This window comes from Oncorhynchus mykiss, chromosome 11 (genome assembly GCF_057628025.1).
Source record: "Oncorhynchus mykiss isolate SJ-2025 chromosome 11, ASM5762802v1, whole genome shotgun sequence".
NCBI lineage: Eukaryota > Metazoa > Chordata > Actinopteri > Salmoniformes > Salmonidae > Oncorhynchus > Oncorhynchus mykiss.
In genome coordinates this window covers 41956362-41984361 of record NC_143032.1, presented here as the reverse complement: position 1 = coordinate 41984361, position 28000 = coordinate 41956362, and the positions used below count along the sequence as shown (strand labels likewise).

Genomic DNA, 28000 nt, shown 5'->3' with positions numbered 1-28000 from the left:
TGCTACTAAGAGCTACTGAAGATTGAAAGCGACAACAAAAATCCAACACATTTTCTAAATAATAACTGTGGATTATTATTATTATTTTTTACATATTCTCCCCTGATTCTGAATATATAATTGTTTTAGTCATAGCTCACTTTGTGTAACAGCTACTGAAGATTGAAAGACACCTACCAAAAAAAAAGAACATCTAAATTGATTCAGAATATACCATCTTCATAGTCATGGCATGCTTGGTTTAATAGCCATTGACCAGAGAACCGAATATCCAATATAAAACAAATTTTACCTCCTTACATTCGCTAGCTTCCATATTTGAATGCAGGACAGCAGCTTGAGCTGTCAAACGTCAACGCTGTAAGTGCCAATGTCCAAACATAATCTCAATGTTATTTGTGGAACTGGGAAATCATGGTCCGGGCAAGTAATTTGGACCAGATACTGCCATAATACGAAAACTACAGACGACTCAAATCTCGCTGTTTTTGGCTGAAAAGAAAGATGCATGTGTGAGCGAGCCCCGGCGAAGAAGCCGCAGTTAGCTAGTCAAGATAGCAGAAATGTGTTACCTTCAGCTGAATTCCAATGTCCACGCTGCTCCTTCCAATGACAGACGAAGCTCGTCTGAATATATTTAAACCTCTATTGATTGAATATTGATGTTTTTGCTATATCTGTAAGATTTTCATGTGGCTGCATAGCATGGTTAATTTAATAATCTATCGCACAAATGCACCTCAATGACGTATAATCTCTACCAGCTACACTAAATTAGTACTTCCGGGTCACGGAATTTTGGATAAAAATAAAAATAAAAGTCACCACGTAATAGTAGAAAAGTGTTCATGATATATAAAAACATAATTGTCTAAACATTAACAATGACTCATATTTTATGACATGTGCATTAAATGTGGGTTTTAAAACACATTCAAGGTAAAATAAATGCCCCCAATGCAATACACTGTATAATAAAAGAGGCAATAAGCATAGTCCATTTTTGGACTTAAAAATGCTTGATATGTACCCATTGATTATTGAAGACTAACTTATAAATGCCTCATGAGCTTAGTTCAATGGTTGTACCCCATCAAACCCCATCGTATAAGCTTGTTTTACTCTAAATGTTTATAAACAAAGTAAATGTAGCTTTAAAACATGGTTAACACTATACTTTGTATATCATTGACAGTCAAATCCATGCATGTCTATGAATTTAAGAATAGTTCAATTTCTCCAGGCCCACACCTCTGCTTTTTCCCTAAACAATGGTGGGGTGCAGCTTTGTTATTGTATTAGCTACTGATTGCCACTTTAAATACATATTGGCTTATATAGAGCAAACTATTCTAGGTGCCGAAGTAAAAGTAGAGTTTGGATTACTCACTAGTGTCGGTAGAATCTATATATTGTGTTATTTCATGGGGGATTGAGGTTTAAATATCCAGCAACACTTTCTACTCCACCCATTCAATTGGTCCCAATGCAAGACCTCAGTCCCTCGTGAAAGAGTACAGAGTATTCCCTACCACACTTTTGCATCAGCTCATAATAGTTTTTCTTTATAAGCCAATATGTAATTTATAGGCCTACACTACACTGTATTGCATTGGGACCAATGGAATGTGTGGAGTAGAAAGTGCTGTTTGAAATGTAGACAGGAAATAACACCATATATAGACTCTAGTGCTACATCAGTAGGTTTTGTTAGAATATTATGTTCTTACATTCATTTATTGAAGATCCAACCATTTCTCAATGTGATCCCCTTTATATTATTTATCTTATGTAAAGTAGTAATTATTTAGTTTTTTCAACAATGTAGTTATACTTTTGTAACCTAATTTTAACATGTCACTATGCAAAGCTGCAAAATTATTGATTTCGTATCATAGCGTTGTACCACACTTTTATTTTGAAGCCACAATCGAAAAACCGGAAATCTTAATGTTGCTGCCAGGACGCTAATGTTGCTCGCTTGACGCTAATGTAATCTCTTTGCTTCCCCCTTCCGCATTACACAGCCCACGAGCATGCGTGGCGTGCACACCTTCTTCATGAGGATGCTGCTCAGTCGTCAGGGAAGCAGGTGATGCGCTGGACCAATTGCTGGCCTGATGATGCTGGCAAGTAACAGTATGGCCACTTACAAAAATGCAACTTCTTTGTCAAATGGAATTTGACCTTGTGTATTGATCAAAATGCAATAACATAGCTACAACAGTTGAACAGTAAGTTACAGGCTGTTTAATGACATCTGTTCTGTAGTTTACCATAATTGCAGATGTGCCGCCATTCAATCACCCCGTTGCCCTGTCAGGAAACCAAACATAGGCTCTCATGGAAGAGCATATTCATAGAATATGATTAGCCTACTGTGCGCATTGTGTATAATTGCATAGGCTTTTTTTGCTGTGTTGCATTTTCCCCATGCTGTATTAAGTTTAGTTTGCTACCATTACTATTATCTGTACTATTGATTGGATACATCTGACAATGCTCTTGGACACAGTGATGTAACTTGGGGTCATTCTGTGTTTCGGGTCTTTCAACATCAGGCCCCCTCACCAAGGCGACCTAGGGAGAAGCTCAATTGGTTTTGCTCGACTCATATCGCCTCTCTCCTGCTTTGAAAAAGGTAATAGAGGAGCTGAGGCGAGGAAACATGCTTGTATGAAATGAGACTCCTCCATTCCCACTCACCAGGCAAATTACTTTTACAGCAGTGGAATCCCAAAATACAATTTGCAAAGCGATAAAAACTAAATTTAGTTAGTTGTGCAAGACATTTTATAGATAAAATAATAAGTAGCTAAAACGCTAAAGTAATATGTTGTTTTGAAATATGTGCATGCTTTTTTCCTTAGAGAAAAAAGCTGTGGCGGATTTTTTTTAAACTTCCGTGCTAGATGTCATAAGGATACTCTTGATCATCAGGAAATGGAGGTGGTGAACAGGCTCCTCTGTTCATCTACTAACGAATTGATACTCACCTGGAGCACTCGACCACTTCTCGTTTCCGGGTCATGGAGGAGAAGATGACGGAGGAGTTGAGGACTGACTTTTCCCAATTGAGAATCTCCCCTTGCCTTACAGAGATGAAGGGTTGACGCCTTCAGTCCTCTCCTCTGTTGCAGTCTGGGGAAATGGGTCCTCTGCTGCAGTCTTCTGGTACCAACTACTGTTTTCAACGACAACATTACTCAAAACACTGTTAGACATCTCCATTTGCACAATTCTCCTGAAAGAATTAAGCTGATTCTGTGGGAATATCATGTAATTTTTTGGGCCAGGATGTGCAGGATCTTTTAAATTCCTGCAGGATAAGGCCAATTAAGCAGGTGTCCTATCAAAGAATTTATTCAATTATACAGGATTCCTGCAGGAATTGTTGCCTTTGTTTAGTAACTGTGTAGGTCTTTAGGACTTTTTTGCAAGGGTAGATAATCTTACCTTATCTGTAGAGGCAGTAGCGTCACTTGCTGTCTAATGATGATGGGTGGATCGTGGTCTGAGGGGAGGAGAAAAGGTACATGGCTTTGGGAGGAGTCTGTGTATGCATTTCTTAAAATTTTCCAGTTTTCCATGCCCTGCTATCCCAATTCCCAGTAGTGATGGATTATCAGCATTTGGCATTTTCTGTTTGCAAAACCATATTCAAAGTGAAAACAATTAGGTATAAATACATACACACACACACACACCTACAAATAGAAAACAATTGTTTTAAAACACACTAGTTTATTTCATACAAATCCACAAACAGCAAATTTAAAATAAAAAAAAGCGTAGTATTTCAAGAATTTGATGACCAACAAAGCTTCATGTTCATTAAAGCATTATACTCACAGAAAGCAAACATCACATCCCATTACTTACAGGAGAAAACAATAGGCCTATTTCCTGCATTCTACGTAATATTGCACACCAATTCATACAGACCTGCACAGCCAAGAGGCATACATGCGACAGTTTAAAGTGCTAGCTTGAACCATTTGATTGAGAGTCTGCAGAATATTTGGTCTAACGTACTACTGAAAGCCATACGATTCCCTTTTCTAAAATTAGCCGTGATACGTCGCTAAAATATGCACACTATATAGAAACCTCTACCATACATCGACCCTGAAAGACACAGCTGCTGTGGCCACCAGTGACTTGACTCAAGATAAGCAAATTAACAAACACCTAATCTAAGAGACATTCAGTTTGTTCTGTATATAATAATGCATTCTGTGATGAATAAACAACCCTGAACCTGTTAATTAAGTGCATAGACTTTTTAAAGGTGTTTCAGTCATTCCAAAAGGAACAGGTTGTGTTGTGCCCTAAAAGGAATGGTAGAGGTGTAGAGGTGTTGTGCCCTAAAAGGAATGGTAGAGAATTACTCTAAATGATGCACACCAATTCTAAAGTAAATAGGAATTCAGTTTAAAACTACAGATTATGTTGTTACGCAACATGACCTTATAGGATTCAGATAAGCAACAAAATAACACCACATATTCTAGGAAACGGTACACTCAAATGAACCTAAACACATCAAAACACAGAAAGGGGGATGTGTATGTTCAGTTTTAAATTGCTCACTTCACAAATTCAGTCAGGCGTGATTACATCTCGGTCCAATTACAATTTTCCACCAACTGCCCAAATGTCTCAAGTTTCTATTAAGCCTTGAGAAACGTCACAGCAGATACAGATTGCAGATCTAGGTTTTATTTGACAGAAAATGTCACACTAGATATGTACATGGGTGTTAAAATTAAGAAAAAAAATGTTAATTCCAGTTTATTATTGGATATGAACAATCTTAAAGGCTGATATATTACGGTATAATACAATTGTAATGTATTTATGGAAGCTGCAAAGGAAAGTTTAGTCCTGTTCCGAGTAGGAAGGTATAGTTTTAAAGGGATTTCCAGGGCCGATAGGAGGTAGGTAGCATAAGGCCCACAGGCCACAAACCTGAGAAAACACAAACCGATTACCCTTACCCTCAACAAAACACAAACATGACGATCTACAGATAGTCCTGTCCAGAAACCCATGTAGGAAAACCAGAGCTGACCAGGGGTGTATTCAGTACGGTGAAACGAGAAAAGTAATGTATAGAGTCAAAATGACACCCTTTTCTAGAGGACAGAGAATTTGGTCCATTTGCATAATATATTTTCTATCTAAATGTTCTGAAACGCTGCACCCTCTTGATTCTCAAGAACCAAATCAACAACTTGTGTAACAACTGGCTGTAATTTTAACTTGAAATCGGCCTGTGTCAACTCACAATTCCAAAAGTTGACACCATGATTTACATGGGAAGTCTGAGTTGCACACGCAGAACTCAAGTTTGAATTCAACCCTGCATGTGAATGCCTAGTGTTTACAATTCAGATAAATGTGCTCTGCTTTGAAGTAGTCAGTAAGTTGTGAGAGAATATGTGAACGGTGTGGTAGTCTTTTAAATAAACACCTGTGAGAATGTGTCCAAATTCAAATGCGGTCTACCCAACTGGTGTTGACCGTGAGTCTTGTCAAAGGACATTGACTAGGTATACGTTTTGTCTCAGTTTTTGGTAGGGATGTTTCTCAACCGAGGGGTCCTTGCAACTTAGATACACTCTCTCACCTTTGTAACTGATGACTAACCTAGCCTGTTTTGCACAGTTATTATTAGACAAATTACAGCATTTGCTAGATTACCTATTTATCATGAAAGGCACAGGAGTGGGACTAGCTGCAAGGCTCTTCGGGTTTCACTTGGCTACATTTTACTGGACTTAGTAGTACAATATAAATAGCTGTTCATTAAAACAAAGAAATGGCATGATGATAATCAATTGAAATAGTGTGTACATACACACACAAACAAAATCAATACAAAAATATACCTGACTGAAAGCAGAGAGAGAGAAACATGAGCTCAAAGGCAAGTGTTGAGAGTGCGAGAGAAACTTTGGTGTGTGGAAGGCCCAACATCTCACATATACGACAGTCGCTTTGCTGCGATGAACTCCTCTAGCTGGACCTTGCCACTACCCATGAGGCCAAACGCGGGATACATGGTACCGGTGCAGTCCACCTGCCGCTCGTAAAGGCATCTCATGGTGTTTGCATCGTAGAAGTAGACACGGCCCGCCTCGTAGTCCAGGTACACGCCAATGCGCTGGGGCATGGGCAGCACCCGGTTGCCGTGGTCATTGCCGGCGGTGGAGATGGATGCTTTGGGGATGAACACTTTGCCCATGCCCACGGTGAGCAGGGTGAAGGGCTGGGACAGGTCGTAGCACGTGTCCTCGCTGCCACTGTCGTGCCCACTGTCATGGTCGTACCTGGAGTTGGAAGAGATAAGAGAAATCAGCCTACAATTGCAACACATTCAACTATACTCTGACGCACCATCATTATCTGGAAGCCTGTTAAAATATACATAATAGTAAACCCACAAAGTAGGTAATAAATATTTTTATGAATTGTTGAAAAACTAAGGCCTGGTCCGTGAGTTAGCCCTTAACAGGTTAATGCTTTTTACAGCACAGGCTTCTTTGTGACTCAGGCCTGATCCTTAGTGAGTAATAGAGTAAGACTGAGGAAGTGGGGTTTACCTGGGGCTACTAGTGTCCCGGGGGTTGTGGATCCACTCCAGCAGCTTGGAATCAGAGGCCACGCCCACCTTGACTAAGTAGGAGTGGGGCTCCACGCGGAAGGCCCAGTAGTGTCTGCCCTGAGAGATGCCTGTGTCACCGATGATGTAGTCCAGGCCCATGTAGCTGCCTGTCTGCACGCGCTCAGCAGCCAGCAGGAAGGCCATGCCGGCCGCACTCTCCACCGAGTCACGCAGCTTACTCAATGTCAGCCGCTCCGAGCTGAAGCCGCACTTGTCATTGAACAGGAAGCCAAACACTACAGGTGAGAGAGAGCAATGATACAAAAGGAACAGCATCAGCCGCAGATAGGATTTCACATCATCTTTGGATGCCAGGGAAAAGGTGGGCTTTCATAAAGTGTCACATGGGGGCGCCATTATAAAGATGTTCAAGTAATGAAACAAACTTAAGGAATTTAACAAATTTCCAAAACGATACATTTTCAGATGTGAAGATATACACAATAATGCTTGGTTTCTTATTTCTCAAATAAGGTCTATATAAATTATTTTCTAGGCCACATCTGCTGCTGAACATAAAAATATTCCAAAAATAGTTACAACGCCAAAGGCAATAATTACTATAAACTTAAGTAAAATAATTATGCCTGTGCATTGAACCATTGCATTTTGTCTCCATGGTATGAGATGACTTAATTCGCATTAATTCATGACGATCCCTTAAAAACAAGGGCAAAAATACTAGCCGATTTACCCCTTTAGCCTTTGTTGTGTGAACGGCACAAACTTAATTGAATGGAGTCATCCTAAAGATAAGCTTAATTAAAAAGGATAAGAAAAATGACAAATGTATGGTCATACAGCAATGATTCAAGTCTACGCCTACACTGACTGTTGTTGTGATAGGAGGCGTGTTGAAGCTACTGTAATGTCTGTCTGAGGCCAGCGTTGACCCAGAATTCCATCTCATTACTAACGCACTGTGCATCCCACTGCTACATGTGCCCACAGTCCGGGCAAAGGAATGTGGGCTCCCAGTCCCATCACTGGACTTCCATCTACAGTGGGCCCAGCCTCAGTTTACGGCAAACTAATGATCCAGGGGAGGATAAACACTCAATGAAATCCTAATGGATCAGCCATTGTCTATATGCATGGGGGCTCCTCCAATTCAGTAGACTGTTGAGGAATTAAAGTGATATCGACCCCTAGAGTGCGCTACAGATGGCATGTGATTGCTATTCAGAGTGCTTAGAACCATCGGAGTCAGAAACAGAGGCTTTGAATATTGTAAACAGATGAACTAACTCTGGACCTCAGCTGCATCTCAACTCTGCCCAGTCGGTCTGAAGAAGAAAAGAAAAAAGATTTCAAAAAGGCAAGTGTTTCTGCGATTCAACAAAAGGAGATGGGTCGCAGAAATTATAAATGACTGACCGACCCACCCACCGTCTCTTCCTAAGAGTCAACTGTATTTTATCCACACAGTTCACTTTGAAACAGTCGAGCGTCTGTCAATTTGTAATCTTCCGTGGATCCGACTGCTAAATACCGACAGAAAAAAAAAAGCTTAACTTCAGCCCCGAAGCCCAACACAGGCGGGATGCCAACGTAAGACTGAAAATAAGACGTATTTCTTTGTAATTAGGATAATTAGCATGCAACTTTCAGGGCTGCCTAGTAGAGATTATTGCTATAGAGCCCAGTACAGTATACTAGTTTTTCCCAGTTCCTACATTTGAAAAATGGAATTGAATCATTGTTAAATTATTGCAGAGAATTTACTCCAGTAGAGCTTGAAATAATTAGTCTGTCACTGTTTTGGTTAAGGGCCTAGGGCCACCTCTCTCTTCATCAGTGCCAACCATACACATATGACATCATCATAATCAGTGTTTGGTGTGTGTATGACATCAGTGCCTGGTGCCTACCTGGAGCAGGTGGTGTGTGGAAGGTGACTTCTGGGCTGTAGGGGCTGTAGAAGGAGTTGCGGCAGCTGCGTACTCTGAACGAGTAGAGGCTGTTGGCCTCCAGGTCGCACACTACTGTGCTGGGGCCGTACACCAGGACTGTGGGGCGCCAGTGGCTGCCGCCCTCCTCCTCGTCCTGCTCAACACCCAGCTTCCTGTACTCAAGCACCTGGTGGTCTGTGGCCAGGGTATCCTCAGCCAACTGCCAGCACACCAGGCCTTCGTTGTAGACGCGACTGCGGGACAGATCGATGATGGGAGGGTCAGGGACTGGAGAGCGAGGGGAGGAGAAAAAGGTAAATGGCAGAGGGAGGGGTCAGTTTAAAGTGTAATTTGTCTGCAGCCAATTCATATGTTTTTCTCTAATCGACAAACTACTATGTATTGGTTATTCAGGAAATATAGAAAAATAAAATGATAAGAACCCTAAACTTGATTCAACACATTGGTTTATGTAATAGCATAAGTTTATTTAAGGGCATGGAGTCAACCAGCGATGAGACTGAACTCATAGACAGTACAGAATATAGACAGACAATGGATAGGAAGAATAAGAGAAGCTCTTAAAAAGGTTTCATTAATGCACCGACATTGCCAGGAAAAGCACTTTGCAAAGCCCTCTCTCGCTCGCTCTCCCCCTCGCTCACTGCGGATAGCTTCCCGTCACAAACAGTAGCAGCCGGATCCAGCTAGGGTTCCATAGAATCGGATCAGGGCTGAGGAGGGTGTCGCAGATGGAACTGGGCAGCCTGCAAACCCAGCCGGCACCCGGCCCGAGAGCGCAGCTATTCTCAGAGAAACAACCTATTTTTCAGGCTACAGCCGGGACGGGAGGGAGAGACAGACTAAACAGAGACGTCAACTTCCTTCTTACTAGCTGTGAGTTCAGACCATACTGCAGTCTCTGGAGGGGCTGGTTTAGTAAGGGAGAACGCACACAACACAATGTCTTTATGGTTCAACTAGTGGGACACATTCAAATATGGAGCCATTGTGAGCGTAGAAGACTCCAGAATGCATTATAATGACAACTTGATGAGCAGGGTTGAAATTACACATCGACTCTTGGGGGGATATTTGTGGGAGGTGTCCTTGGTTGTCACTGTCCCATCCTCAGATCCCCACCCTACAGGCACTGTGAACCTTGTTGATGAGGACTGCCAGACATTTGTTAAATGGGAGACAGTTTTGCATCCTCTGCTCTTTTCATGTCTACCGTCAATTCAATTACTGCTGGGCATCAATTCTTAGAGCTTCCTCCTCTCAGACAGAGTGCATCATTACCCTACTGTCCCTCCCCTGCCATTTAGATTAACCACATCAATCAATGGCCTTCCTTTCAAGGGTTTTCCCCGCAAGAGAGGGAAAATTGATTACTTGGACGCATTTCTAATATGTAAGCAACATAGTTGTTTCATATGACCCTTTCATGACCCACTATGGCTCGACAGAGCAGAGCCCTTTATGGTCAGTAATACTTCTAGCAGGAGGGAGAATGGCTGGAGCTCATTCTAAAGACACAGCCACAGGTAGATGACAGTCTATGAATACCCTTCTGCTTACTTCCTGGGTTACACTCCTACTTAATATGCAGAAAATCAAATCAGTTCCTTTTCATGGCAGACAATTACATCCAGCCCGCCTCACAGTGCCCTTTTCTTTAAATCGGGGCAAAGGGACGTGAGTATGCAAAGCAGTGGACCAGAAAAAGCCCTGCAATGCTCTCAGTGCCAAAATCCCTGCGTGTATATCAGGAGTGTAACTGGCTTATTCAATTAAAGGGCTTCTGGTGGCCGGCATCTAAACAGAGAGCAGAGCTCAGACGGAGGTGTATGTGACCAACAGGTTGAGGTGACTAAGTGTGGGACAGATGAGGATTGTGTCAACAAATTGAGTTTTAGGAGTTCATTACATTGTTACTGGGGGGGGGGGGGGGGTGTCTTACCTCCACCAAAACAAAGCTCCTTCAGCAGGGTCTCCTCTCTGGAAGTGTCCAGCACAAACTCATCAAAGGAGGGGTCGGCCACAGGGTGGAATGTCCTCAGAGACTCGGTGGATTTCGCAATCCTGGGAGTGAAAGGACACAAAATGGTGAACACTACCAAGAAGCCATTCCATCAGAGCAGAATAGAAATCTCCTGGGCAAGATAATCGAGTGTGGGAAACATGTGTGTGTATTAATGTAACAGTGTTCCTAAAAGTAAAAGCGTGAATAAAGTCCTCAAGCTGCTTTTTGACTAATGGAGATCAATAAGCAGGATTATAGCGCTAGAGCGGGACATGGGGAAAATAAACAAGGCTTTGTTGCTCCAATCTCTCACTTGGAAAAGGTACCTGGCCAGCCACACCAATGGCTGACCTGATCTCTGGCACACTCACCACACCCACATAAGCTGATTGAATTCTCCAGCACTAAAATAACAGGGGCCAAATCCCCATCACAAACCTAGAGGTCCAGAGTTGCCACAGGGAAATGACCATGGCAATAGTCACCATGATCAAATAGCCGTTATGGCCTGTAATAAAAAGGTTGAAAATGGGCCCTTTGTTTATTAAGAATGGAGGCCAATCGAATTACTGCCCTTTTATAAACAATGGTATTATATCACCATTAGACAATAGCCTTTACCCACAACTGATGACGGGAACCTTTGGGTGACAGTGTCTACTGTATACTATCCAGAACAGAGGGAAATGTGCTGGGACTGGCAGACACGGCTGGAGAGAGGCTGACCTGGTGTGCAGCTGCTTGGCAGTCTGAACAAAGCAGGACTGGTCCGTCTCCTTGAGAACCTCCTGGGCATAACCCACCAGGCCGCTGTTCTCCAACATGCCCTGGTACTCGTCCACCTGGCCCCGAAGCTGGTCCATGCGCCGCGTCCTCGACTGCTCGATGGACCGCAGCATCTCAAACTTCCTCTCCTGGAGGGTCTCGAACAGTCGCTCAAAGTTCTCGTCGGTCCGACGCTCCGCCAACTGGCCTTTCTCCTGTAAAAGTAAGAGAAATGTTGCACGACAATTAATTGAAACCTACAACTGCATAGAAGTAGCCTATGGACCAGTGTTTGTGCAATCATGGCACATCATGCCGAAGAGTTTGACATGACAAGGAGTTGGAATGATAGCTCAAACGGATCTGGGACAAGTAAAATGAAGACAAGACAGGGACAAAAGACATAACACAGTACAGATGAGCAAACGCTTCTGCAGTGGAATTCATGTGAATTAGTATACGTTCCTTTGTTTATGCCTTTATATGCATTTGAATAAGTGACCTTCCTTCTCAGGGCAGACAGAATGTCCCTTTGTTATTGGACATAACGGACAACACAGGACTAGTTTAACTCTGTCAGCACAGCTACTTGCCTCGGTTTCATTGATCAACACCTCCAGGTGGGAAATCTGAGTCTTCACTTGGTCCTCTTTGCTGATTAAGTAATGGATAGCCTTTGATAGCTTCTCCTGTTGGTATAATAACAACAAAGAAGATTAGAAGAAATGCTCAATAGATAGAACATAAGATACAAATGATTGCATTAAATATGGATGAGTCTGGCCCGGTGCCTGTGTCCACAGGCCTTTTAGATTACAGCCAGAGGACACGGAGTCCTCTGTCCCTATGCTTTCAGTGGCTGATTGACCTCGGTCTCGGCGGGGTAGACAAGGTTCGCTTGTTGTGGATGACCACACGTGTCGATTACACTGCTCACAAAGGAAAACTGATCATGTGGACGCGTGCCACTTAGTACAGGTAACTGATCAATATTTCATTAGGGGGCTGAGAAACAACGGCGTCACTGGCCAGTTGGTAAACAACTTCCAAACTATAACACTCTTTTTGTCCTGGGTTGTATTCATTAGTACACACCGTAGCAAAACATTTTGCAACAGAAAACATTTTGCAGTGAAAAACAAATTTATTTTTTGGGACAAATTCAGGTAGTTCACTCCCCGTTTGCTTCCTGGTAAATAAATCAGATTGTTCTGCTCAGGTCAAGTGAATGGTTGGAGACATCGTTATTGTCAAAAAGTACCTTGAGGATCTTGTAGGCGCTGCTCATGGTTGTGACTTTGTGGTTGGCGTGGGAGCCTCCCAGCTTGCACAGATGACAGACTGGACGCCGGCACACCTCGCAGTACATGTTGACCTTCTCCATCTCATGCTCCGGACACATCAGCACCTGGATGGCCATGAGCACACATTGGATTAGTGGTCATTTTAAAAATCGCAAACTCGTCACACCACATATGCAAAATGTCACAAAGGGGTAGCCCAAAAAAAAAGTTTGTCAATACATTCTCTCTCCTTTCAATCCTCTTTCTATTTATTAGCACTGAACAGGTATCTCCCACAACCAGCAAGTTTCACTGGATTGCAGAAGCACAAAGAAAAACAGAGGTAATTAAACCAACATCTCTGAAGGCAGCATCATTAACGCAATCAACACCATCAATGACATGAGCTGATCCCTGCAATCTAAAATCAACAGCAGAGCAACATGGTCGAGATCAACAACACAATGAAGCCCCCCCCCCCCCCCCGAGGTGGTAAATTGTGTCTACCTTGGGCCTAAAGTTCATGGTGGGACCCACATATTCGTGCTGGGCTTTGGGGGTGCCCCAGGGGTGGTGGAACTTGAAGCACTCATTGCAGTAGCTGGCCTTGCAATCCATGCAGCTCTTGGTAGCCTCCTGCTGGGGCGGCTTGCACATGTTGCACATGATCGCAACAGCAGCGCGGGCCGCCTGCCGGTAGCGCTCCACGATGCTCTCCAGGGTGAAGTTCCGGAAGAGCATGCTCATGCCCCGCTCGCCCAGGTCCACGTCGTGTTGGCAACCCGGGCATGGGAAAGTGGTGATGCGGGGGGTCACAGAGCCACGCCTCCATCCTGGTGAGGACATAGAGCCTGATACAACAGACAGAACGGCCATTAGAGTGCTAATCATACAAACTAAGGGTGGGCCTGCACAGACAAGCACACACACAGTGTCCTACAGAAAAAAAATCACAGGTCCTTCTCAGAAAGCTCATACTACTTGGTCTCTCACACAATATGGATGGATAACACAAGAGATAGGAAGAGCGTGTTTACAGTGACCTGGACACAACAGATTCACGTTAAATTAATTTCAAATCAGATGCAAAGTAAAATGATTTGTCCAGTTCAATATATCCTAACACTCTCACAAACACACACGATGGAGGCAAGCAGCAGAACATTGTGCACTGAATGTAGGAAAATGGCAAGCACACAGACATGCGGTGGGCACAAAGCAAGCGTGTGTGACAAACATGTCTGTCAATGTGTGTGACGGCATATAGCGATGGGAGACTGAGGGTGCTGATGGAGTAGTGAGTGAGCAGGCTTGGCGTTTTGGACGGTCTTGGGATGGAAGTTGATGAGGTGGGGGCCAAGTGTCCTGGCCTGAAGCGGATGGGAGAGGTCAGGGATTAAAAAGGACAGTGTACTTAGGCTAGGTGGGTGTGCTGGTCGGGGAGGGTGGGTGTTGCAGCATGTCTGCAGCAAGGTGTACGGTAGCAGGCTGAGGCACGTTGCCTGCTGCTGCAGTGGAAAGAGCTCAGGGCAGAAACTGACAAGTCATCGCAAGGCCATTCTGGCAGGGGGTACGCTTCCTACAGAACCACATCATTAACAACATGGTTTGAGTCATCACAATGCGACACAGCCCAATCGCCATAACCAGGACTGCATTACAAAATGGATGCAGGCTATCTTGCCAGGAGTATGTGAATAAACCAAATGCTGTACAAGGTAAGAATATAAATTTAAAGAGTGGAGTTAAATCTTCCCAACACGTTTTTAACTCCTTTATCTTTTTACTTGAAAAATATACTGTCAAGATTAATGGCTTTTAGACTGAAAGCCTTAGGGTGTAAGACTTGACCTCTACGAAAGGGACACAACTGTTTTGTATCCCGACTTAAATAATTCTGGTGCCATTTTAAGGAGTTGTTCAGATACATAATTATCATGGCATACCATTTTTTTAAACATCTACTGAGCACTTCAATGTAAAATAAATAAATAAATAAATAAATAAATAAATGTCTGCTAAAGCATTGTGCTCTAGGGTCTTCTCCCATCAAATGATAAGAACATTGGCATGTGCGCCATGAGCAATCTCTACAAACACATGCGCGTCTAAAGCATTTTCTATAATTGAAATGTGGTGCAAAAAATGTTTCTGGAGCAAGCCTGTCAGTAGGAGTGAGACTGAAGTTTGAGGCAGTATAGTCTAGACAATCTTGGAATGTCTAAACAAAATATAATATTTTGTTTTGTAACATAGAAACAGGTTCCCTGCCTCTTCTAAAAGTACATTTTTTATTTCTTTATTATTATTTAACTAGGCAAGTCAGTAAAGAACAAATTCTTATTTACAATGATGGCCTAGGAACAGTGGTTAACTACCTTGTTCAGGGGCAGAACGACAGATTTTTACTGGCCCAACTAGGCTACCTGCCGCCCCGACAAGGTACTTCTCCACAAGGTACTGGATATTTCCGAGGCTACAGGGAGGCTATTCATTTGTCCAGGCATTAAGAAATTCCACTTTAAACCCAACTCCTAGGTAACTTCCTGAGCCATTTCATTTCTCTCCTCTCCACTCTCTGACTCACATCCCGCCCAGAGCTGTAGCACACACACTCATTCTCCAACCTACTTTGTAAGACATGCACGTGTTGAAAGCAGAGCACAAAAGCCTGAAAGCACCAGGCTTGAAAAATGGAACAAAACACCAAATGCAGACATAAATTGGTGGGACATACTATACATTTGCGACTTTGCTCAGTAGACTTTTTAAAAAGCTAGAATGCCACGTCTACCAAATCGGCTACATAAAGGCAACAGGGGCCTATTGTCAGTTGTGTGGTTACATACAGTAGAGTAACAGTTAAGTTGGGGATCTAGTAACACTGTACTCACTACTACAGCTATTCAAAAAATGGAACGAGTGTCTACCTCTCCTCCCAAACGACCTTCTCTGCAGTGTGGCTGCAAGCAATGGACAAAGAAGTGAAGTGAGACCAACAATTAACATGTACAGTATGTTAACAGAAGTGGAGTTAAACCTGATGCACAACCAATTACAGTGGACAAGTGCTAACACACAATAACATGGCGCTTAAAAGAAATGGCCTTCTTGAAAAAGGTTTTGGTGGAAACATGTGAATTCACAGATTTCAAACCGTATATATGTACAGCACCAGTCAAGTTTGGACACACCTACTCATTCAAGAGTTTTTTTATTTTGTATTACTATTTTCTATATTGTAGTATAATTAGTGAAGACATCACAACTAAGAAATAACACATATGGAATCATGTAGTAACCAAAAACAGTGGAAAACAAATGCTGCAGAATACTGTGATAACCAGCATGGCTAAGTGTGCCTTGAATTCAAAAAAAATCACAGACAGTGTCACAAGCAAAGCAGCCCCACACCTCCATGCTTCATGGTGGGAACTACACATGTGGAGATCATCCGTTCACCTACTCTGCGTCTCACAAAGACACGGCAGTTGGAACCAAAGACCTCAAATTTGGACTTATCAAATCAAAGGACAAATTTCCACCGGTCTAATGTCCATTGCTCATGTTTCTTAGCCCAAGCAAGTCTCTTATTGGTGTCCTTCAGTAGTGTTTTTTGTTGTTGCAGTAATTCAACAATGAAGGCCTGATTCATGCAGTCTCCTTTGAACAGTGAGATGAGATGTGTCTGTTACTTGAACTCTGAAGCATTTATTTGGGCTGCAATTTCTGAGGCTGATGAACTTGTGGCGGTCCTCATGAGAGCCAGTTTCATCATAGTGCTTGATGGTTTCTACCGATATTACATTTTTTGTCCGATACCAATATACCAATATTTTCCAAAAAACTGATAACAATATTTCAAATTTTAGCAGCCTTTTAAGCATTCTAGTACAGTTAAATAGTTTACACACACACGGATACAGTGGTCTAAGACACTGCATTTCAGTGCAAGAGGCATCACTACAGTCCCTGGTTCGAATCCAGGCTGTAATCACATCAGGCCGTGACTGGGAGTCCGGGCGCACAATTGTCGCCCAGTGTCGTCCGGGTTTGGCCGGGGTAGGCCGTCATTGTAAATAAGAATTTGTTCTTAACTGACTTGCCTAGTTAAATAAAAAGGTCTCACACACACACACACACACACCTGACCAAAAAGCTATTTTGTTGGCATTTACGCATGTCCCCATTACCAGTAAAACATAATCAAAACCTATATTTCTTACACTTACTTCCTGTGCTGTTTCATTGTTCATTTGTTCAGTCGTTCAGTCGTTTCATTCTCAACCAGGATTTCATTATGCATGTCAAGCAGTGAAGTTTCAGCTCTGTCTATCCGTGGCCTCTTCCTCGGTGTGCACGGTCACATCTTGTCCAGCTATGCATGTAACATTCCACGTAAACCCTGTTTGTCTGCGCCGAAGTAGCGGTCCTTGTACCTAGCATCAAGCATGGTGGCGACACAGTAAAGAGGCTCAGAGAGAAAGCCACCGTAGTGCTTGTTCAAAGTCTCGAGTACTTTTGTAAGTTAACCCCACGATCGGTCGGCAGTTTTGTTGAGCAGCCGTTTCAATGCCATGACAGTGTATCATGTCTGCTGCAGACGCAGTTGAGCTTATTTTTCAGAGTCAGTTGTTCGAATGGAGCTAGGAGTGTTCCTGTTTCATATGCCAATGCCATTGAAATGGCAGCAGCGGTATGTGTCAGGACATTACCTGACATTACCTGGCACAGGACATTTACTGTGCCAGGACACAGTATTTTTCTGCTTTTGTTCTGTGTAGCGCTGTGTTTTTCGTGGCTTCATCATGTAATCTACTTACGTTATATAGGTATGCACGTCAGCTTTGACAACGGTTTTGCACATCTGCGTTAAACTAGACATCGGGCCGATGCTGGCATTTGTAGCTAATTTTGGCCGATTCTGATATGCTCACCGATATATCGTGCGTTCCTAGTTTTTGCAACTCCACTTGAAGAAACTTTCAAAGTGCTTGAAATTTTCCAGATTGACTGACCTTCATGTCTTAAAGTAATGATGGACTGTTGTTTCTCTTTGCTTATTTGAGCTGTTCTTGCCATCATATGGACATGGTCTTTTACCAAATAGGGATGGATATCTTCTGTATACCACCCCTACCTTGTCACAACACAACTGATTGGTTCAAACGCATTAAGAAGGAAAGAAATTCCACAAATTTACTTTGAACAAGGCACACCTGTTCAAAGGTGAAATGCTTTCCAGTGGATTTCCTCATGAAGCTGGTTGAGAGAATGCCAAGAGTGAGCAAAGCGGTCATCAAGGCAAAGAGTGGCTACTTTGAAGACTTTTTAACACTTTTTTGCTTACTACATGATTCCATAAGTGTTATTTCATAGTTTTAATGTCTTCACTATTATTCTACAACGTAGAACATAGTAAAAATAAAGAAAAACACTTGAATTAGGTATGTCCAAACTTGACTGGTACTGTACAGAGTATAACATTCTAAAACAACAAAAATGTGTCTAGTCCGAATCCTAATAAAACAAGAAAACATTGAGGAGTTTCCACAAAACCTGTTAGCTTTTACAGCACTTGACTGATAAATATAGCCCTGGGCTCAGTTCATTTAATCCCCCATTTATTCCCCGCAGGCAGGTTGTCACCATGATCACCACTGGTCTGACATCCATTCAGCAGAGGTGAAACCTTTAGTGAAATGCTGTCAGAGATTTAAGACTTTTACTGAAAAGTATGTTAATAATGTCCTTTAAGATTTCTTCAATGTACTTATAAGAAAACTGTTTACTAAATCAGCTGCAAAAGTACCATGGTTACTAATTCCAAGGGGATTTAAATTAAGTACATGATGCTTAAGATGACTAAGGATATATTATTTTATTATTACCAGTTCTAACTCTTTTTCTAAACAGCATTGAATGTTTCCACTGTGTTAATAGATGCGGACCTGGATATGAAGAATGGCCACATTCAGGTTCGGGCAAATGTGAATTGGTTGGGCTGTGGGTTCCGCAGCTGTGTTTTTGGAGTGTCCAGGGACTAGTTCATGATTAAGTAAAAGACTGCCTTGTCTCACTCTATGCTGTTTGCGCCTTGGATTTAAACATTGACCTCTCAGCTTCCCCCAAAATAAAGAATGTGACAACCTCCCCCCTCCCACCATCAAGTTATTTCATAAGCGTTTTAAATGCTTTAGTGGGACAGTCGTGCTTTGTTCCGACATGTGTACATAAATCAAGCCTGTCATCCTATCAAGGTGGTGTAAATGATAGGCATTCCGTGTTAAGAAATTGCTTGGCATTACAAAATCAAAATAGCCACAATACACCTATCATTTAACGTTTTTGGGAAGTGCATGTTTTAAGGGCATGGAACTTGACAGAACAAAAGTGATGAATTGAATAAGCTTGTCGAGTCTCTATACTCTGTTCAAGAAACTTAAGACCCATCTCAAAACTTAATGAGATTAAAGGAAATAGTATAAAAGCCAACATTATGATTTTAAACAGGGTGGGGTCAGTGGTGTCATCTTTCATTCTACAACCCAGAGAATAACTAGGAAAATACAGATTAAACTGGGTATGGCATGTCCATAAAACTTTACTGCAAATTGCATGTAATGTTGCCAGATTTGCCTCACTTGTCACAATTTAGGCTTGATGAAGAATGGCCAAACCCAAACGCACCTGATCTTGCAAGCCTATCCAGCCTCTCCATGCTTGGCGAGGGCACTCTGGATCGGGGCCCTGGGCTCCCAGGGAGGGAACACTCCGAGCCTGCATCGAAAGAATCCTCATGGTTCAATAGCAGCAGCTCTCGGACACACTTGTGACAAACGCTGTGCTGACAGGGCAAGATGAGGGGGTGTGTAAACAGCTCCTTGCAGATCGGACAAATTAGTTCGCGCTCAATATTCTTGATAGGGACCTGGTGTGGACACAAACATTAATATTAGGTCTACAGTAAACTTATCCCCAGGCTAATTGCTTCCGCATACCAGTTCAACAGAGATGGATCCAGCTGGTGGATGAGACTAGCAAAAACAGCGTTTTCCAAACTCAGTCCTGGGGACTCCAAGGGATGCACAGTTTGGTTTGATGAGGAGTTGATTTTTTTTTTGAGTCAGCTGTGTATTGCTAAAGGAAAAATTTGAAATGTGCACCCCTTTATGTCCCCGGGACAGAGTTTGGGAAACGCTGGTCAACAGTAACATGCTTAGGTAAACACTTTTTAAACATTTCATTTGAAAGAGGCCAGTTTTGATACCGAGACTGGGCATACACGTAACATTTGTAAATGTAAGCTCTACCCTGGTAGGCCATGCGCATAGTTAAAGTTCATGCATCAGCTTGTTGGTTAGCTGAGGCAAAAATGGTTAGAGCAAGCAATTCCTTAAAGGGGAAAGCTATATGGACACACCTGGTGCCCAAAATGATGACGTATGTTGCGCAGCGATAGTTGAGTGGAGAAGAACGGAGTCGGTTCGGTCATCCTGATGAGCCCTTCCCAGCTATCTAGTTTATAGATGTGGCTAGAAACTTCCGGGAGAATTAGGAACTTGTCTGCCGAAGTTGGGCCTTGGGAGCATATTCAGAAATTATTTTAAATTGGAGTTATTGTTTTTTTTTAATAAAAATGTGGACGTTAGTTGTATATTTTTGGTGGAAATCACTATAATAAATGTGCTGTAGATGTCACCCTGGCCTGATATTGGCTACACTATCAAGCTACTTCCCTCACTTTACTGTTGCAAGCCAGCTTGCAGCGCAAACTCTCCGCCATTGAGCAGTAGACTGTATCACGGTGACAATTATTTTTGACATTTTATTTCACCTTTATTTAACCAGGTAGGCTAGTTGAGAACAAGTTCTCATTTACAACTGCGACCTGGCCAAGATAAAGCAAAGCAGTGTGACACAAACAAGAGTTACACATGGAATAAACAAGCGTACAGTCAATAACACAATAGAAAAAAAGAAAGTCTACATAGTGTGTGTAAATGGCATGAGGTAGGCAATAAATAGGCCATAGTAGCAAAGTAATTGCAATTTAGCAGGTTAACACTGGATTGATAGATGAGCAGATGATGATAAGCAGATGATGGTGTATAAGTAGTGATACTGGTGTGCAAAAGAGCAGCAAGGTAAATAAAAACAATATGGGGATGAGGTAGGTAGATTGGGTGGGCTATTTACAAATGGACTATGTACAGCTGCAGCGATCCGTTAGCTGCTCAGATAACTGATGTTTAAAGTTAGTGAGGGAAATGTAATTATCCAGCGATTTTTGCAATTCATTCCAGTCACTGGCAGCAGAGAACTGGAAGGAAAGGCAGCCAAAGGTGTTGGCTTTGGGGATGACCAGTGAGATATACCTGCTGGAGCGCGTGCTACAGGTGGGTGTTGTTATCGTGACCAGTGAGCTGAGATAAGGCGGAGCTTTACCTAGCATAGACTAGTAGAGGACCTAGATGGTTACTGGTACCAAATACCAATATTAAAAGTGATTTAGTGTGTAGGCTGTTATCCTTCTCTAAATAAAAATCAAGTGGGATGAGCAAAACATTTTAATATAGATATATAACTAGGCAAAAAAATAAACGTCCTCTCACTGTCAACAGCGTTTGTTTTCGGAAAACTTAACATGCTTAACTATGTATGAACATAAGATTCAACAACAGACACAAAATGAACAAGTTCCACAGACATGTGACTAACAAATGGAATAATTTGTCCAAATCATAAGTCAGTAAGTATCTGGTCACCAGCTGCATTAAGTACTGCAGTGCATCTCCTCCTCATGGACTGCACCAGATTTGCCAGTTGTTGCTGTGAGATGTTACCCCACTCTTCCACCAAGGCACCTGCAAGTTCCCAGACATTTCTGGGGGGAATGAGATTGAGATCCGGGCTCCTCACTGGCCATGGCATAACATTGGCATTCCTGTCTTGCAGGAAATCACGCACAGAACGAGCAGTATAGCTGGTGGCATTGTCATGCTGGAGGGTCATGTCAGGATGAGTCTGCAGGAAGGGTACCACATGAGGGAGGAGGATGTCTTCCCTGTAATGCACAGCATTGAGATTGCCTGCAATGACAACAAGCCTCAGTCCAAATTATGCTGTGACACACCGCCCCAGACCATGACGGAACCTCCACCTCCAAAATCGATCCCGCTCCAGAGTACAGGCCTCGGTGTAACACTCATTCCTTTGACAATAAACGCGAATCCGACTATCACCCCTGGAGAGACAAAACCGCGACTCGTCAGTGAAGAGCACTTTTTGCCAGTCCTGTCTGGTCCAGCGACAGTGGGTTTGTGCCCATAGGCGACATTGTTGCCGGTGATGTCTGGTGAGGACCTGCCTTACAACAGGCCTACAAGCCCTCAGTCCAGCCTCTCTCAGCCTATTGCGGACAGTCTGAGCACTGATGAAGGGATTGTGCGTTCCTGGTGTAACTCAGGCAGTTGTTGCCATCCTGTACCTGTCCCGCAAGTGTGATGTTCAGATGTACCGACACTGTGCAGGTGTTGTTACACGTGGTCTGCCACTGCGAGGACGATCAGCTGTCCGTCCTGTCTACTTGTAGCGCTGTCTTATGCGTCTCAGTATGGACATTGCAGTTTATTGCCCTGGCCACATCTGCAGTCCTCATGCCTCCTTGCAGCATGCCTATTCACACAGATGAGCAGGGACCCTGGGCATCTTTCTTTTGGTGTTTTTCAGAGTCAGTAGAACGTCCTCTTTCTTGTCCTAAGTTTTCGTAACTGTGACCTTAATTGCCTACTGTCTGTAAGCTGTTAGTGTCTTAACGACCTTTCCACAGGTGCATGTTCATTAATTGTTTATGGTTCATTGAACAAGCATGGGAAACAGTGTTTAAACCCTTTACAATGAAGATCTGTTTAGTTATTTGGATTTTTATGAATTATCTTTGAAAGACAAGGTCCTGAAAAAGGTATTTGTTTCTTTTTTAGCTGAGATAGATAGATAGATATAGTAATGCTCTACTTGTCAGTGTTCCAAATGGGACATTATTTACCTAATAAATGTTTTTTTTTACCTAAACACTCAAACACCAGATACAATTCATAGCACTGGAATTACATTCAGTTGAAGTGGAATGACATTCACTCATGGGATGGGTGGCCAAAAATAACTACTTGAAAGCCACACTCCCTTAGGAAAGTATTTGACTTTTTCCACATTTCGTTAACAGCCTTTTTCTAAAATGGATTCAATTGTCGTCGCCCCCCCCCCCCTCTCAATCTACACACAATACCCCATAATGACAAAGCAATACGTTTTTGTTTTTTTTTGCAAATCTATTTTAAAATACAAACTTTAATATAATTTACATAAGTATTCAGACCCTTTACTCTGTACTTTCTTGATGCACCTTTGGCAGCGTTTACAGCCTCAAGCCATTTTATGTATGACAAGCTTGGCACACCTGTATTTTGGGGAGTTTGTCAGGTTGGATGGGGAGCGTTGCTGCACAGCTATTTTCAGGTCTCTCCAGAGATGTTCGATCGGGTTCATGTCCGCGCTCTGGCTGGGCCACTCAAGGACATTCAGAGACTTGTCCCGAAACCACTCTTGCATTGTCTTGGCTGTGTGTTTAGGGTCGTTTTCCTGTTGGAAGGTGAACCGTCACCCCAGTCTAAGGTCCCGAGCACTCTGGAGCAGGTTTTCATCAAGGATCTCTCTGTACTTTGCTTCGTTCATCTTTCCCTCGATCCGGACTAGTCTCAGTCTCTGCCGCTGAAAAACATCCCTACAGTAAGATGCTGCCACCAACATGCTCCGTCTGGCCACTCTACCAGAAAGGCTTGATTGGTGGATTGCTCCTTCTGGAAGGTTCTTCCATCTCCAAAGAGGAACTCTGGAACTCTGAAAGAGTGACCATTGGGTTCTTGGTCACCTCCCTGACCCCTGGCCCTTCTCCCCCATTTTGCTCAGTTTGGCCAGATAGCCAGCTGTAGGAAGAGTCTTGGTGATTCCAAACAATCTTGGAGCTCTATGGACAATTCCTTCGACCTCATGGCTTGGTTTTTGCTCTGACATGCACTGTCAACTGTGGGAACCTTAGGCACAGGTGTGTGCCTTTCCAAATCATGTCCAATCAATGGAATTTACCACAGGTGAACTCCAATCAAGTTGTAGAAACATCTCAAGGATGATCAATAGAAACAGGATGCACTTGAGCTCAACTTCGAGTATCACAGCAAAGGGTCTGAATACTTATGTAAATAAGGTATTTTTGGTTTCAATTTTTTTTTTTTTTGCAAAAATATTTCTAAAAACCTCTTTTCGCTTTGTCATTATGGGGTATTGTGTGTAGATTGATAAAAACTAAAATATTTAAGCAATTTTAGAATAAGGCTGTAACTTAACAAAATGTGGAAAAGGGGAAGGGGGTCATAAACTTTCCGAGTGCACTGTATGTCTCTGTGCTTCTATGGCTATGTGTACAATGCCACTGCCTACTTCATTTGTTCATTTAGGTTTTGGCCTTTCTAGGGAGTTTTTCCTAGCCACCGTGCTTCTACACCTGCATTGCTTGCTGTTTGGGGTTTTAGGCTGGGTTTCTGTACAGCACTTTGAGATATCAGCTGATGTACGAAGGGCTATATAAATTGATTTGATATAACAAGACAGCTCATAATCCAGTGCCCTTATCACAGTCAACACCTATATTTTAGCTTAAAACAAAAGAAACATTCTCAGCCTCATGGCCAAACTAGCTTGCTGGGAAGGGCTCATCAGGATGACTGACAAACGAATCCATTCGTCTCCACTCAACTCTTAGCTGCGCAACATACTTCATCAATATGTGCACCAGTCGGTATAGCCTCTCCCTCAAAAATAGGCAGCACAGAAACTTCAAATGCCTTATTTTATAGTTAATTATTACTGTAAAATTAGCCTATATAATTTCGACAACGCCATTTGAAATGCGAAAGGCAATGATGAATCATTAACGTTCCACGAGGACATTTCATATATTTTTGTATTATTAAAATTAGTACACAGACTTGTCACTTACCGGCAAAATTGAGTTACGTCGCGAGACTGCAGACATGATGAATTAATATATATATTTTTTAGCGTCGTTTAGCTTGTTAGAACTTATCCAGCGTATGTTGAAGTTGCCGACTCCTGCAATCACGTTGTCGAGTCGACAATGAATTCTAACACCGTGAAAAGACGCTATGGATGGGACCGAGTGTCGTGAATCAGCAACAGTCTAAAGGCTGCTGCATTTCAAGTACTGACGGACAGCAAAACTGTGTGGGGCGGGGTGGAGACACTGAAATCACCATAGTAACAATGCGGCAGCCCAGAGTATTCAAAAGACTGGGAGGGCAGCAGGATCAGGTTTCACTGGACCAAAACTCGAGGCTTGCAGTGAGAGACGTTATATTATTGCACTCCCACAATTGTTACTGTTAGGCCTACTATTTGTATACTGAACAAAATTATACATGCAACATTATCAAAGATTTTTCTGAGTTTATAGTTCATATAAAAGGAAATTGGTCAATTTTAAATAATTTCATCGGCCCTAATCTATGGATTTCACATGACTGGGAATACAGATATGCATCTGTTGGTCACAGATACCTTAAAAAAAGGTAGGGGCGTGGATCAGAAAACCTGTCCGTATCTGGATTGACCACTATTTGCCAACTTTGCATAGAGTTGATCAGGCTGTTGGTTGTGGCCTGTGGGATGTTGTCCTACTCCCCTTCAATGACTATGCAAAGTTGCTGGATATTGGCTGGAACTGTAACACGCTGTCATACGCAAATCCAGAGCATTCTAAACATGCTCAATGGGTGACATGTCTGGTGAGTATGTAGGGACATTTTCAGTTTCCACGAATTGTGTAGAGATCCTTGCGACATGCATGATCATGTTGAAACAGGAGGTTATGGTGGAGGATGAATGGCACGACAATGGGCATCAAGATCTCGTTACGGTATCTCCGTGCGTTCAAATTTAACATTGATAAAAACTAAATTGTGTTCATTGTCAGTAGCTTATACCTGCCCACTCTGTTCAAAACAGCAAACAGCTTTACACACAACACCATACACGTGGTGGTGAGGCCAGTTGGACATACTGCCAAATTCTCTAAAACGACGTTGGAGACGGCTTATGGTAGAGAAATAAACATTCAGTTATTTAGCAACAGCTCTGGTGGACATTGCCAATTGAACACTTCCTCAAAACTTGAGACATCTGTGTAGATTGTGCATTCAGTCATAGCACTACTATTTTTAGAGAATTAATATGGCACTTCATGGACTATGTGTGGCTTGAACAGTAGACATAAGCTAATTTGTGTAAATAGCCTAAAGCTTACCCTACCAGTTTAGCAGTGAAACATGTTTGCACAAGATGTTTGCACATGGATGGTGCATCCAAATAAAGTTGTCCCCAAATGCAAATATTACATGGGTAGGAGTAGGCTGTTTACATAAATTATAGTCATTAATAATGTATGTTCATAGGCCTGGTCTATTCCCCTACTCATCTTGTTCAAAAGGCTACAATATTTGTAATGACTGCAATTTAGCATGCTTTTGCATTCTATTCTTTATGCAACCCCTTGGTATCCTGCAAAGCCTAATTCATATATTTAAATTCAATATCTTGATTTATGAGTTACATAATCTTACTATAAGAGATCAGGGCATTTGTTTGCAGCCTATAAAGGGGATACACTAAAATATAGGACTTCATGAAGATTACATGGAGAGAAAAAAACACATTTGTGAATCTCCACACACGAACTGCTCAAATCACACTTTCAGATAGCGTAGATAAAACATTTATTTTACATCTTTATGTCCCTGATCCCGTTCCAAGGACGGCACAAAACCTTGAGCATCCTTCCTCTCCACCTAGATTACACACCTTGATCTAGTTGATACCATACTGAAAATGTCAGCGTGGCTTCAATAGGCTACAGATGTTTCATTTCCATAAATCATATCTGACGTTCACTTACCTCTCCGGCTGTTATTCGCTGAACTATCTGGTCGACCAAACCCGGTAACATATCCTGATTTTCTTCGGTATCCGCAGTATCCGACATAATGATGTATAATGTCGACAAAATGCAGGGATTATAATTAACAAAATTGGTCAATAACAAATAAATAGCCTAACAAATACTGTAAAAATCGATTGGCTTCCCAAAGAGAGAACGTAACATTCGGAGAAATATGGTTGTATCTTCATCCTCAATACATCGAGCAGCCTAAGTAGCATACAATTCATTCCCCAGCTGCTTGAGGAGAACATTTTGCAAGATTTATCAAGAGAAATAATCTTTGACGCGTAACCCCGCCCTCACTGTACATCTCAGGCGTGCATTTACCCGCACAGTTAGACATCAGCAGCATCATCGGCGATGTCTTCAACTGAGCCCTTTGTATTTCACCCAACAAATGAAGACTATGGCTATTTTGAAATTACAGATAAATATCATGATGTTTGCGAATATAATGGATTTTACTGAGATAAAATTAAAGGAATTAAATTGGAGTCACCTGATTACGCATTCAACAGGGCCTTCATGTATGCATGATAGGCCTATAAAGAGTTGTTTAGCCTGCATGTTAGTTCATTACTATCTGAAAACACATAGGCTAGCCTGTTTGCCTAATGGTTTACGCGTTCTTTTGTTCAATTTGTTTAACAATTTTAGCAACAATAGTCTTTAGAGGCTAAAGCCTATTGTGATCTTCCCAGCATATCCCTTCAAATAAATGATTTCATGCTGTAACGAAAACAACAATTTAAGACTAGCGTTTTATGATAAACCTGTTAATTATATTGAACAGGTCAGCAATTTATGATAAACCTGTTAATTATATTGAATAGGTCAGCGATTGAGAGGATTAAATTGGGCATAACTGCTGCGATGCCACTTGTTCCACGCAACGCGACGGCGTCACCAGATGGCTGCTTCAGGCGGATGGTTAAAAAAAACACACAAAAACAAGCGGAGGTCTTTGAAAGCCCATGTCACGTCTTCCAACCAATATCAGTGCACCATATAAAGCCACATAATGGACCCCACGCGGCACTGGCTTGTGTGATTGAGTCATTCAATTATTGAGTCATTATTTACCTACTGGTTTAAAAGGGCTTAAGAAATGCGTTACTCGTACAATTATGTAACTTTTAGGTAAATTCGTCCTTGGCTTCGAGATGGCATGTCATGTCACATGCAAGGTCAGATGCTGTATACTTTTTATTTGTAGCAGAGAAAATGACATTTTCCTTAGTCTTCATAAGGACTGCAGCCTTAATTAAGAGTGCATAGCTGAGACCAGGGCAA

The 28000-nt window shown here is 42.3% G+C and overlaps 2 protein-coding genes and 1 long non-coding RNA gene across 8 annotated transcripts in view; 1 reads left to right on the top strand and 2 right to left on the bottom strand.

Annotated features, from left to right (window-relative positions):
* ccser1 (coiled-coil serine-rich protein 1) overlaps nt 1–790 on the bottom strand; it is a 109994-nt gene extending 109204 nt beyond the window's left edge. For all 3 annotated transcript variants that reach the window (XM_021620868.3, XM_021620867.3, XM_090190166.1), the window contains exon 1: nt 573–790. The gene's annotated coding sequence lies outside the window, so the exon portion shown is untranslated. The remainder of the gene's footprint in view (nt 1–572) is intronic.
* On the top strand, nt 273–4268 carry LOC118937350 (uncharacterized). The gene is made up of 4 exons (XR_016484483.1): nt 273–360; nt 2028–2129; nt 2562–2641; nt 2871–4268. It is a non-coding gene; the product is annotated as an uncharacterized LOC118937350 (long non-coding RNA).
* LOC110535019 (E3 ubiquitin-protein ligase TRIM36) lies at nt 3727–27205 on the bottom strand. 4 transcript variants are annotated; one of them, XM_036935465.2, is made up of 11 exons: nt 26663–27060; nt 19327–19567; nt 15567–15599; nt 13144–13487; nt 12615–12761; nt 11947–12042; nt 11315–11568; nt 10526–10647; nt 8542–8850; nt 6609–6906; nt 3727–6335 (listed from the first exon to the last, which is right to left on the bottom strand). In XM_036935465.2, exons 1-11 carry the CDS (start codon nt 26747–26749, stop codon nt 5984–5986), a joined length of 2283 nt encoding a protein of 760 aa, XP_036791360.1. In that variant the 5' UTR covers nt 26750–27060; the 3' UTR covers nt 3727–5983. The 4 variants fall into 4 exon arrangements, with proteins under 4 accessions (XP_036791360.1, XP_036791362.1, XP_036791361.1 ...); XM_036935467.2 differs by lacking the exon at nt 26663–27060 and adding an exon at nt 24692–24921; XM_036935466.2 differs by lacking the exon at nt 15567–15599 and having other exon boundaries at nt 26663–27205.
* Between the last annotated feature and the right edge of the window lie 795 nt (nt 27206–28000).

Excerpts from the sequence above, each read along its gene's own strand:
- LOC110535019 (XM_036935465.2), bottom strand. The coding sequence starts at position 26,749 with ATGTCGGATACTGCGGATACCGAAGAAAATCAGGATATGTTACCGGGT. Across the intron at positions 15,600-19,326 it reads GGATAGGCTTGCAAGATCAG|CCACACTGCAGAGAAGGTCG; the intron begins GTGCGTTTGGGT and ends CATTGCTTGCAG. Across the intron at positions 12,762-13,143 it reads CCATGAACTTTAGGCCCAAG|GTGCTGATGTGTCCGGAGCA; the intron begins GTAGACACAATT and ends ATGGCCATCCAG.